This window comes from Episyrphus balteatus, chromosome 1, assembly GCF_945859705.1.
Source record: "Episyrphus balteatus chromosome 1, idEpiBalt1.1, whole genome shotgun sequence".
NCBI classification, from domain to species: domain Eukaryota; kingdom Metazoa; phylum Arthropoda; class Insecta; order Diptera; family Syrphidae; genus Episyrphus; species Episyrphus balteatus.
Genome location: NC_079134.1, coordinates 173,731,878 through 173,744,938, shown reverse-complemented (window position 1 = coordinate 173,744,938; position 13,061 = coordinate 173,731,878). Strand labels below are relative to the sequence as shown.

At 30.3% G+C, this 13,061-nt stretch overlaps 1 protein-coding gene across 1 annotated transcript; it reads right to left on the bottom strand.

Moving 5' to 3' along the window:
• Window positions 1–1,165: 1,165 nt before the first annotated feature.
• On the bottom strand, window positions 1,166–11,283 carry LOC129906608 (dynein intermediate chain 2, ciliary). Its single transcript, XM_055982424.1, has 12 exons — window positions 11,180–11,283; window positions 7,851–8,087; window positions 7,674–7,779; window positions 7,248–7,490; window positions 3,271–3,371; window positions 3,074–3,202; window positions 2,711–3,014; window positions 2,566–2,643; window positions 2,438–2,503; window positions 2,184–2,290; window positions 1,488–2,128; window positions 1,166–1,423 (listed from the first exon to the last, which is right to left on the bottom strand). Exons 1-12 carry the CDS (start codon window positions 11,264–11,266, stop codon window positions 1,240–1,242), a joined length of 2,283 nt encoding a protein of 760 aa, XP_055838399.1. The 5' UTR covers window positions 11,267–11,283; the 3' UTR covers window positions 1,166–1,239.
• Window positions 11,284–13,061: the final 1,778 nt, after the last annotated feature.

The window sequence follows — 13,061 nt, the reverse complement described above, 5'->3', positions numbered from 1 at the left end:
GTCATACATGACATTATAACGTTATTTTCATTAATGTTCTCTTATGACCACGGGTCGTTTGAACGTGACACTACTCGAAGTGTCTTGCACTCCAGATTTTTTGATGCAGAAATGTTCCTTGGGGTCTAAATAGTAAGAAAAAAGCTTTTTTAAAATTTTCTATCAAACTATTCGTTTTTTAAGAGCTTAATTTCACTCACGTTTTTGTTAATAACTCTGTTAATAATAATGGTAGAAACTCAAAATCTCTCTCCTCTTTTTAACGGCGTTTAAATCAAATTGCCATCATTTTTATATCTTCAGATATTCAAATCTAAATCCATTCATTTTTTCTGCCCAATTCGATTTCACTAATCGAAAAGTTTTTTTTTTTGTATACTTTTCTAATGGTTTTTCGTATGTTGAACACGAATCCGAAGTCAGAAAAATTCTATCACATCACGTTTTTGAGATTTTACCGTTAGAAAATCAAAAATACCCTTTTTTAACAGTTTTTGAGGTTATGTCCTTTTGCGTAATAATGTTATATAATTAAATTTGTGGTGGTTTCTCAAAGAACTAAACTTCTTCTTTCAAAATCTGTTTAAATCTTTTTGATATCGCTTCTCTTCTCCGAGAAATCCTAAAATGAATTCAACATGTTTGGTGAATATTCTCTATGCAAAAAAATCTAATGTTCGTTTGGGTTTCATGGAAAATCGCAAAAAATATTTGCATTCCTTTAAGTTTTTTGGAAAGTCAAAAATTTCCTTACCAAAAAACTTAAAGGAATGCAAATATTTTTTGCGATTTTCCATGAAACCCAAACGAACATTAGATTTTCAAGGAACATTTCTGCATCAAAAAATCTGGAGTGCAAGACACTTCGAGTAGTGTCGCGTTCAAACGACCCGTGTGACGTTATCACGTAAAATTATCGTTCGTAAACGGACTTTGCAGACCAATTTTTCACAATTTTTTTTCCAGTGAGATTTGAAATCCAACGTGCAGGTGGACAAATGTATTTTAGTAATTTCATTGGTTACATAACTTCAAATTAATCATCTGAGTGAAGCTTAAATTCCGAGAAGTTTAAACTCAGCAAAAAGAACTTTATCAGATAAACTGCAGATTACAGATAGAAGTGCAACGTATTTCGTTAATCAATATAAATATTTAAAAAATATTCCAAAATTTGTTTTTATTATTATTTACAATTTCATACAAAACGATTTCCTTTATCTTCAAAATAACAAAAAATTAACTTTGAACTGTTGTTGTAGTATCTTTGATGACTTCTCCTTCGGGCAACTCCCTTACCAACGAAAGTATTCTGTCGAGTTTTTGTATTTGAAGTGTCTGTTGATCCAAATAAAGTTGCTTTTTGGGTGGTTTTACCATCACTCGCAAATTAGGTGATAGTTTTAAAGAAGTTGTGGTACCTCTGGAAGAATTTTAAAAATACAAAAGTGAATTGGCATTCTGATTAAGAAAAAATTATAACTTACTTATCATCTCCAACAATTATAAAAGGTAATTTCTGATTAAAAGCCAATCTTGTAAGTTTGTTCTTTCTTTTTGGAACAACCGCTTGTATGCAAATCGCCTTATACTTATTCACATTCAAATCAAAAACATAGACTTTTCCTTCAGAAGTTACTGCTGCAAATACTGTACTGGAATATGGTGCCCATCTAACATCTCCCACGCATGATCCCAAATCGAAGATGAACAATGGTTCACTTCGCATATCTTCCCATATTTTTATTCTCCAATCTCCACTGCATGATGCAAATATATTCGAATTGAATTTATTGAAGTCAATTCGATAAACCGAGAGATAATGTGCATTGTATGTTATAAGATATTTCGAACTGTAAGCTGTGCTACATTTGTAAATAAGTCCTTCTTCTGTACCAATGAGAAATATCTCTGGCTGGGTAGGGTGAAATGTCATACATGTGGCACATCCTTTAAGTCGCATTTGTGTTCCATCAGGACCTTCGATTGTGCCATTGTCTAAAAACAATGTTATAATAACTGTGATGGAAAACTTATGTTGCATCAAGACCCAATTGAAAACTCGACCATCTGATGAAGCGGTGTAGAAGTTTATTTCACCATCAGCCAAATCTGGACCCCATTTTAACTAATTTTTGAACATTTTAAAAATTGAAAGCTTATTCAAAATAAAGTCAATATACCTCAGCAACACTTTCCGAGTGTTTTCCATTCACACCTTGAGACATATAGAGAGCTCCCTTCGATGTATCCTTGAGATCATAAACTGCTACATTTCCATCATACATTCCTAAATAAAATATTTAATAAAAACAACTTTTAAAAATTATATGATTTATGATAGAAAATAATATAAAATTAAATAAAAGGGGTCCAAGGATACAGCCTTGTGGTACTCATTGAGTGAAAGGCACCTAATACATTGCTAAAAACTTACCAATTGCCACTAGAAATGGGTATTTTGGATGAATATCACAGCACATGACACCACTTTCAGTCATTACTATAACAGAAAAATGTTTTAGAAAATATTGTCAAGGCAATATGTAACCAAAAAGAACAAACTTATATAATCTGGAAATGAAGGATTTTTTATGGTAAACAAACAAATAGCTCCCTCAGCTGGTTGTTTCATAAATTCATCTTAAAATATAAGAAGAAAAGATTTGTTTTTAATGGATGGAAAAAAAACCTATCAATATTTTCCTACGTGATCCAAAACAAACTGCAAAAAGATCATAATAATTTGGATTAAACATGACATCGGTAACATTCATTTTCTTAGTCTTTTCATAGTTAAATTTCCACAATGGCAGTAGTGTGCCTTCACCTTCACGAAACTCATCCGAAGGATCTTCCCAATATCGATAATCACTTGCAATATCATGATAAATATTTTGATTGATCATACGCTCAAGGATTTGCCAACATTTGAGGTATTTCTTATTTAATTCGACTGCAGCTTCTTTTTGTTCATCTCTTTTTTCTGCATCTTTTTTTAAAGCTGCATTTTGCTTCAAAATGAAAATTTAAAAAAATTTAACTAACTCCAATCAAAATTAAGGATATTTACCTTCTTTTCCTTTTCTTTTTCTTTCTGTTGCTGTGCAAAATCTTCTGTGTAACTATCATAAATTACCCATTGAAGGACATTGCTACCAAATGTTGATCTGGGTGGTGGAATGGTTTGAGTCTCCACACACTAAAATAGAAGTAATAAATTGAAATATCGTTCCCTAAAAAAAAAAAAATATCGAAGTAATTGTTTACCCTTGTTGGATTGGTGAATGTTAATGCAGCACGTTCACAGAAGTTAAATTGATTTATCAATTTACGTTTTTTTGTTCCACCACCAGCAGATCCAGGCACTTCTGTAATATTTTTATAAATTTAGACCACACAAAATATACTAGATTAATTTATAATATAAGATGTTTTTCGTTTGGAGGTTACAATTTGTTTTTTTTTTGTTTTTTGTATTTATTTATGTTTAGAGAATTTGTTAACCCTGGAACGCAGTTTCCTTCAATCATGGTTTGTTTCAATGTAACCACTTCTCCCCAAAACAATGAACAAATTAATGATAATTTAGAGCAATTGTTTTTCTTTAAGAAAATTGTAACTTCCAGTTAAAAAAAAAAGTGTAAAGAGTTATTTCTATGCAATTTCTTGACAAAAATTGTATTTAAGAAAATTGTAAATAATTGCAAGGGCATTCATGAACTTGTTGAAAAGAAATTATGTGATGACACACATTTTAAGTAATTAAAATAGCGAAACTTGATTTTGTTTATAATAAAAAAAAACCTTATTCGAAATTAATTTAATTTGTTTTCAAAATCCCAAATTGTACAGCTAGTGAATTAAAAATAATTAAATAAAAATTTTTTTTTTTTACTTAATTTAAAAAATTAACCATAAGTGTAGGCCTATAATATTTGTCTAAGGTCTAATTTTCTCCATACAATTTCTTAGTTGAATTTGTTGTCTGTACGTGACGTTTCCTTGTTTTTGTTTTTTAATCTATTAAAGATTAAAGTCATCTTGATAAAGAATACAAAATTTTGTATTTGCCGAAGATGAATGAAGTTTTCAACAAATAGAATATATAAAAATTACTTCTTACAAGACTGTCTTAAAATATGGAAAAATAAAATGATCTCCCACTTAAATTAAGGTGGATTTCTTTCAAAATTTCGCATTCAAGAAATTAAGATTATTTGTCGCTTTAATTTAAGACGAAAGTCATCTTGATAAAAAACCATGCAGAAATCCGCTTAGTTTAAGGTGGCATCTGCTTATTTTTAGGTGGCCTGTTTTCTCCGTGTAGCTACCTACATTGCCTCCAAAAACGTATAAATACCCCCAAAAACGAGATCTGGGCCCTATTTCATCAAACTACAAGACTAATAGTTATTTGTGAATTTACTTGTAGCTTGTAAATTATCAGCAAATTTCTGTTTCATAAAGACTAATAACAACAAGTATCGTAGACTTGTAGCTACAAGTAAAATTTACAAGTGCGGCGAATATTTCTGTTTCATAAAAGTATCTGAAAATTTTTTATTTGCGATAGACTTGTAACTACAAGCGATTTTTCTACAAGAGAAGAAAGACTTGTAAAAAAAAGTATGGTGTCTAACGTTGGGTCTTTGGGCTTTGAATGTATTTCATACAAATAATGTTATATCACTTAAATCGAATTAAAATGATAAAGCATTATAATCAAGAGTTCACAGCAATTTTTGGGTGTCATTAATAGAAAGAAATGTACTAGTTTTGTTGTTCCTTAATGAAGCGCTAATGTACTTTATTTGGTAGTTAAAGTTCAATAACAATTCAGTCTTTTTATTTGTTGTGATACCAAAAGTAGTTGGCACTACAATTAATATTTTTTTTTCTAATTGTCAAAAAGACTTGACTTTGAAATCTTTATGTATTTATCTTTCTGCAATATTCACTCAAAATAGAAGCTTTCGATTGTAGGTATTTGGGGTTTAAAGGATAAAACAACTTGAACTTAACTTTTTAAAAGGTAAAGTAAGAAGGATTCAACGTTTTTATTGAATCTCAATAAATTAAAAATACTGCACTCGGATTCCTATATGCCCCCACTAAAGAGACTGCAACGCTTGCAGATCTCATGCATACAATTCAAAGATCCTTCCAAAAATACCAATAATTTTACAAAAATTATAGTGGCCTCTTAGTTTATTTTAATGTTTCGTAATCTCTAACATCCTTTCCCTTTATTTTTCTTATATTCCCTCTAAAACGCATACATCCCATATAAAATTGAGAGATATGGCATTGCAAATTTATTGATAATGTATTTAACGATTTTTATTAAATTTGGCGTACTACACTGAATATTTAGTGCATCAATGTTTTAGTTCAAAGTAATTTCACATTTTGCAACTATAATTCATCTTTAAAACTCTATTTCATTACTTTTTTTTTCAAGAACATAGATTTTTCTATAGTATATTATTTAAACTAAATGTTAAGACCATAATCTACCGAAAACCAACCTTTAAAAATCAAGCTTTTAGCTTTTAAGGCCAATAATGTTCATTATATTTCACAAATATTCCTCATAATATTTCGTCTCTCGCTGCTGCTACAAAAAGTTCGAATATTTGTTTATTATTTGTTTATTTTTGTTACCCTAGTTACACTTGTAGTTTTTTTAGAAGCAAAATAGTTTGAATTTGCCAGACTACAAATAAATGAAAATTTTTATGAAACAGAAAACTACAACTCCATACTTTATTTGTGCTTGTAACTACAAGTCTACAAGTACAACACTAATAGTTTTATGAAATAGGGCCCTGTTTGGCAATCTTCTATAAGCGCAATCTTTTTAGTCGCAAAACGATATCGACTAAAAAAAAGTGATTATCGTTTTAAAAGAGTGATTATCGTTTTGCAACCCCTCCCGAAATTTTTTGTTTAAATTTGCTGCAGAAATTCGCAAACCTTAGGACTTACAAAAGTAGATATTATGGTATAATTTCGCTATATGTGAATGTGGATTGATTGGTGGGCCCTGGATGAAAACAAATTAAAAACTTACTAACAAAACACAAATGTATGTTTATTGTTTCACTAAAAGTGATCAGCCAATTTTTTGCTTTATGAAGAATCTAGGTGATTTTTTTACAAAAAAAAGAGAGCGATCTTACCTATTGCGTAGATGTTTGAGAGAAATTAAGAAACATATTTTTCAATATAAGTTCAAGTGACCTCAACACCAAAAATTTATAAAGCGTTTCGCCCAGGTACGACAGTGGGCTCATCAGTTAGATTTGTCGTACCCTTACTAAGACGCCTTATTTTGGTCGATGTTTACCGACACTATATAAAACTCACAGCATGAATATACTGTGAATTATAATATTCTAAGGGAATTTGTTTAAATTCAGACACTTAGAAAATGTATGCCCGTGGTCAGGCTTATATAATAACGAAGAAAAAAATAACAAAAATAATAAAAAATTATTAAAGTTATTTTTATTTTAAGTGGAGTGATTGAATATAATTCAATATAAGTTCAAGTGACCTCAACTCCAAAAATTTTCTGTGCGACAAGTCGTTCTCGAGATATTGAGATTTATACTTAGAAGAAACCTTTCTTCAATGCTGCATCCAAGTTAAGCTGACGTCATATCTTTTTTCAGATTTTTTTTCCATTGACTGAACTACTTTAAGAAGAATGATTTGGAAGCATATTTGTTGCATTTATGGAAATTGGTAGTACATATTTTCGGAAAACAGAGGAATGGAGACAATTATGAAGGTGGTCGGGAAGAGTATTTTTATCGGTCGGTCTATGTTCCGTTTTTGTGAGTTTCACTTGAACAAGATTCTACCCGGAAAAATAAAATTTCACAATAAAAGAGATCCACATCAATTCTATAAAGAAGATTTTTTCATCAATTTACAATCGACTTTACCCTAACCAACTGATATTGTAATCCATTTTCAGTCCTGAATCAAGAAGAGAAGTCAATTTATCATTTTTGAACTTTTGAATAAATTTTGATGTCCTCAAATGATGGTTTTAATTTTTAAAAATGAATTTGTATAAAATCAAGTTCAGCTCTCAAACACACAAAAAACATAATAAATTAAGGTTTAAGGCTTATTTTTACACGCACAAAAAAAGTTATAAGATGTGGATATTTACAATTGTGTTGATATTTATAGTTTTTAATGTCAACGATTTAATGTAAACAAAAATTTACCTTTTGCAACTGCATCCCCATCGCCAGCATCACCTGCTTCTTCGCCTTCCACCTCACCCTCACCTTCGCCAATAACTTCCTCACCCTCGCCACCTTCGTCTTCAGTTTCTTCAACAGCAGGTTCTTCATCACCACCCCCACCTTCAGAGTCTCCAGTTGATCCCATAGTCGATCTTTGAGCGGCGAGGGCATCCTCATTTATGGCAACTGATTTGGCAGCCTTCGGAGGTGGAATTGCGTAACCTTGTTTGGAGGGAATTGGTTTTGTTTTTTTTTTCCGAAAAATAGGATAATTGTCATGCAAAGTAGCAATTTAACATGCAATCATGCAAATGATGAAAAGGATTAAAAAATAGAAAATAAAAATTGAAAAGTGTTGTATAGTTGCTGACAAGTTGTCATCATTTTCATCACATATCTACATACCGGCATCACCATATTCTTCGATTTGTTTTTGTGCCTCCTCTGATTCAACGTGCAAGCAAGTTCCCTCAAAGCTGAAAATATTCACAACGCTACCTTCAAGAGGAAGCTATTTATAAATTGATTTTTTGTTTTGCGATTTTGCAATTTTTCAAATCAAAATGAAAATGAAAGTTTTACCGGAACAAAAGCTTTCTCCTTGAAACTGTATGCAACTAAATTCTCAACAACATTGGTATTAGTTGGTGTAAGGACTTTTGTTATTTCCTCTCCCAATTCAGCTTCAGTTAGATCAAGTTGATCTTCTGGTTTAAGAAGTTGACGAGATTTCATCCATGCATCGAAATCTTCTGCAGCATTGCCATCATCACCTCCAGCTCCAACTTTAAGCTTAGATTGTGATTGTTGTTTGCCGAGCTAACAAAATTAGTTTTAAATTTCATGGTAAATAGGTAGTTCAAGTTTTATATAAAATTTGCATGAAATGTGCTTGGAATTAGATTAACTTTAATGTGAATAAGTGGTTTTTAAAATGGAGACTTGGGAATTTATATTTTTTTTGCATAGTTTTTGCATTAAACAAATTTAAGATTTTGCATTAATATATTTACAAGAAATCATGCTCATGCATAGCCTTTAATCTTATTTATACTCTATTCACTTACCATTCTGACAAGGACAAATTTGTTGAGATAAATAGTTTTTAATGTTTAGCATTCGCAATCCTTCAACACTCAACTGAGTGGTTGATAGATTTCTATCATTTCTTTCGTAAAACTGTAAGAATGGTGTACCTATACAAATTTTATATGGACCATGCGGGTAATATGGACCACCAGTTTTTGTGATTTTACAAAGAAATCGAGTTGCAAGAATTTTTTTGCTAGACATCTGCTACGGTTAATTCGGTTAATCATATGGGAGGACAATATATGGACCAAATTAATAAAATATTACTGGGTTAAATGAAAAAAAGTTATCAGAATGATTAAAGCAAATTAATGACTTTTTTAAAGCCCTAAAAAATACAATGAAACAAAATTTACTGAGTTTTTGCTGCACACTTGCAAAGCAAATCCGTGCCTTTCTTATACTAAATTTAACCTACATTCTTTGCACGTATTGAGTTTGAAAAAATACTGATTATTGTGATTCAAGTAAAAATATGATTGATGGTTCATATTTGCCCCCAACTCTATTATCTATTTTTTTTCAGTGTCTTTTTTTTATTTATTAATTCAAATAAGCGGATCGACAAAAGCAGTTTTAATACGCTTTTCAACCTTTGGAAAAGGACAAAGTTCTTGAATATTAGATAATAAATAGAATTAAAGGTATATTTTGGACACCATTAAAACCACAGAGGCTCCAAATATTTTATTAGCTTCGAGGTCTTCATATATTATTAATTTGCAGAAATACATATTTTCGAAAAATCAAAAATTGAGGTTTTTGAATTTTTTTTTAATTGAAGGGTCCTTGGGCCTATTTCACAGCTTAATACATTGTTTAGGTACATCAGTTACACCAATGACTTTAATCATTAATTGCGGTGGCCTGGTGGACTTCCCGAAAAAGTTTTTTGAACATTTGCACTTTTTACCATAACAAAAAGTATTTTCCGACGTTAAATCGAACTAAACTATTGATTTTTGAGTAAATGTAGCTGATGTAGTTGATTTAGTAAGCTCTGAAACAGACCCCAGGAGAAAAACAGCATAAGTCCATTCCAACACGTTCCGAGAAAAACGCAATTTAAAATTTTGTTCTCCATACAACTTGGAACTAAAAACACATTTTATTTAAGCAAGCGGATTGCAGATATTGCTGGACTCTTGAATTATTTTTAAAAAAAATTAAATAGGGCTCCAGAACCGTTTCTGTATACGAAATTTCGATGAAGAAAGTTAAACCAAGAAAACAAATGCTAAAATTTCAATGAGTATTCGGCTCACTCTGAGTGAAAATAGATTAACACCTAAAACCGAAGTTTTAAAAAAAATGCAATGAGCCGTTTTCGAAAACTTGATTTTCAAAAAAAAAAAAATCAACATTTTTTTAGAGATCCAAAAATTTATTTTTTCAAAATTTCATTTTTGATTTATACTAAAACTCTATAAATGCTTTTGTAAAAAATTTTTTTAAATTTAATTAGTCGTTTGAGAGAAAATCAGAGTTAAAAAAAAACACACGATTCTATGACAGGTACCGTTAATAATGACTTTCGAAAAAAAAACTTTTTTATTAGAATATAGGCCTTGTCCAAAAAACTCACGCTTTAATTTTGTTTTATTTAAATACATAGTTAAAGGAGTTTTTGAGAAAATTATACTTTTATAAACTTGGTACACTACAGATATCCTTTGAGGTCAAGTCGCAAAAATTGGTTGCTATTTATTTGTTCAATGCAATTATGCAGATATCAAGAAAACTTAATATTTCTTTGAATATTCATAGACCGAGAGCCCACAGCAAATTTTTTGGAGTGGAGGTATAACTAAAATGTGAGTATGCAGTTTTATAGCCTTGTGCATTCTAAAATCGAATTCAAAAGTCTGGCAGCTTTAAATCGCGGCATTATATGGTTTTTATGGGGTTAAATATCGCGAGTTTTCCAATTATTGTGAAAAAGCTAAATTACCACAAAAACACATTCTAAAAATAAGGACTGATGCTCTGCCATTTTCCCTAGACCTGAAGACATCAATCTTGACGATGCGATCAATAGAACTCATGATATTAGCTGTTTAAGCGGCGTTGTTTTGGAGAGTTTTCTGTTTTATTTCTTGTTTGTTTTTTTTGAATTCAGAACTCTCCAAGAATAGAGCCGATATGGTTAGTTAAAAAAGCTTATATCTTAAGTTCTATTTGTCGCATCATCAAGTTTGAGGTATTCAGGCTTAGGGGAAATGACAGAGCATCAGCCCTTATTTTTAGAATGTGATTTTGTATTAATTTAGCCTACTCACAATAGTTGGAAAACTCGCGATATTTAACCCCTTAAAAACCATATAATGCCGCGATTTAAAGCTGCCAGACTTTTGAATTCGATTTTAGAATGCACAAGGCTATAAAACTGCATACTCACATTTTGGTTATACCTCCACTCCCAAAATTTGCTGTGGGCTCTTAGACTATCAGTTGTTTACCGTTTCTTTTAATGAATCGATTTAAATTTTAAGAAGAAGAATTTATTCAGAAAAAGTTTAAATATTTTGTTTTAACAATTCAATCCTTGCTGAAGAAATTTCCTAAGTTTTTATAGAAGATTTTATTTTGGCAATAAACCAATATACCACCAAGATTAAAATGGTATTTAGAGCGATCCTTGCTAAAGCTTTGGATAGAAGAATGTACTTACCATTTTATCAATTTGTAATGTATCCATTTTTATTTTGAAGTTATCTGAAACACGTCTATTAATATTTTGAAAATAAGACTAGGTAGAGAGTTTTTCAAAAAACACATGCAAAAGAAAAACTAATTGTCTGTTAAGTCTCTTAATCTACCTTAGAACTCACACCATCACAACACTCATCATCATTTGAGAATGTATTTTCAAAATTAGTAATTTCCTCACTTTTAGCCGAACTCATTATTATTATTTACAAGAAGTTTTATTTTCAACTACAACTGAAACAGGAAAACAATTAACATTAATTTATGTACAATTTATCTACAAATTAAAAACAAAAACAACTCTCAACAAAAAAAAAACAATAAACCACAAATCAACTACAATAATATCAAAACTAGATTTATGTACCGCGACTGCATTCACCAGTTTCCACATCCTTTTTCAAACTCTGTTAATGAACAACTGACTATGAGTTGAGTACAGTTAACTCTTTAACCAGCAACCATACTGACATAAAAGAAAGACCTTTGATATTTTTGAATTTAACCAGAAACAACAACGAACATAGAAAATAAAAAAAAAATCACAGGATATCATCATGAAAGGAGTTGTTCTTGAACGTCTTTGCAGAAAGGATATAAACAAAGTTTCAATGCTAACTACATACAAAACCGACAAGTGCACGTATGAATTGAAAAAAAAAAAGGAAAAAAATAAAAAACGGAAGCGGAACCCAAGGCCCTTCCGAGTTAGCAAAAAGCATACCACCGTTTTTGAAGAAAAGGATTTTGTTGCCAGCGCCAGGGGCGATGCCTGTAAATATCGAAAATAATAGAGATAGTGAAAGTTGAATTAATTAAATTTATGGTGACATGCTATTATGATAAACGATGATGTATGTTTGATGGCATTTATGACATTTATGACGTGCATATGAAATTATAAATGAAAAAAAAAGAGGTTAATGAAAGCTATTTTTGTGGGCACCTTTTCATTTCTCTTATTCTTTCTTTCTTTTGATGATGAGTTTGAAATCTATTTTTAAGTAGAATGATTTTTTTGCAAGATGCCATGACGAGTAACTATAAAAATCAAGATTACTTTATAGTTAATCAAGTTGGTATGTGCCATTGTAACTAAGACAATTTAAATTTAATGTGATTTAAGAAAAAAGAGAAATGAGTTTTTTAATGTCTAGAATTATAATCAAAAAGTTTTTGCATGTAGCAAAAAAAATTTAACCCACTTCCCTTCCTCGCAGGTGAAATTTCAATACCCTCCTTAAACTAATATTTCCTACTACTGATTTCGGATTTTGAAATTCTGACTCTGGACCAACTGAACAAATTTTTCTAACGCTTTGAATTCCGAGTTTTCAAGCTATTCCGAAAGCATGTTCGATTCAATATGGCGGTATAATTTTAAACAATTTAGTAAATTTTCAAAGCTTTTTTAGTAAGTAACTTAGATAAAAAACAGACTGCTTTTACCAGAAAGAAAATTGCATCATAATTTTCAGCAATGTAGGTAACTACCTAAAGTTTTTTTTTTTAATATTTAACCAGAAGTTTAAAATGTATACTTATTTTGAAAAAGGTTTTTTTTTTAAATGAATGTTTAAGCCAATTTGTTTAACTTAAACCAATATGGACCCAAACACTTGAATGTATAAAAAAAAACACCCTTTTGTTCATTATACTCGTATCTACACTTGTGAAGAAGAGGTAAGTTATGTATCTGATACAGTTAAACATATTGAAAAAGTGAAGAAAAGGAAGACAAAAATGTCAAAAAAATAAACCCTTAAAAAGAAATACCCAAAATTTTGTTAATATTTTCTGATTCTTGGTTCTCAGAGCAAGCGAAATATTCATACCAAATTCTTGGCCAATATTTGATGAAGATTTAAAAAAAAAAACAAGTAAATTTTGCATTGAAAATACATAAATTTAACTTTTTAGTTACTTAGTTGTTATCATATAGTTCATTTATCCAATTTTGGTTATTTTTGCATTCGGTAAAATCATCAGAAC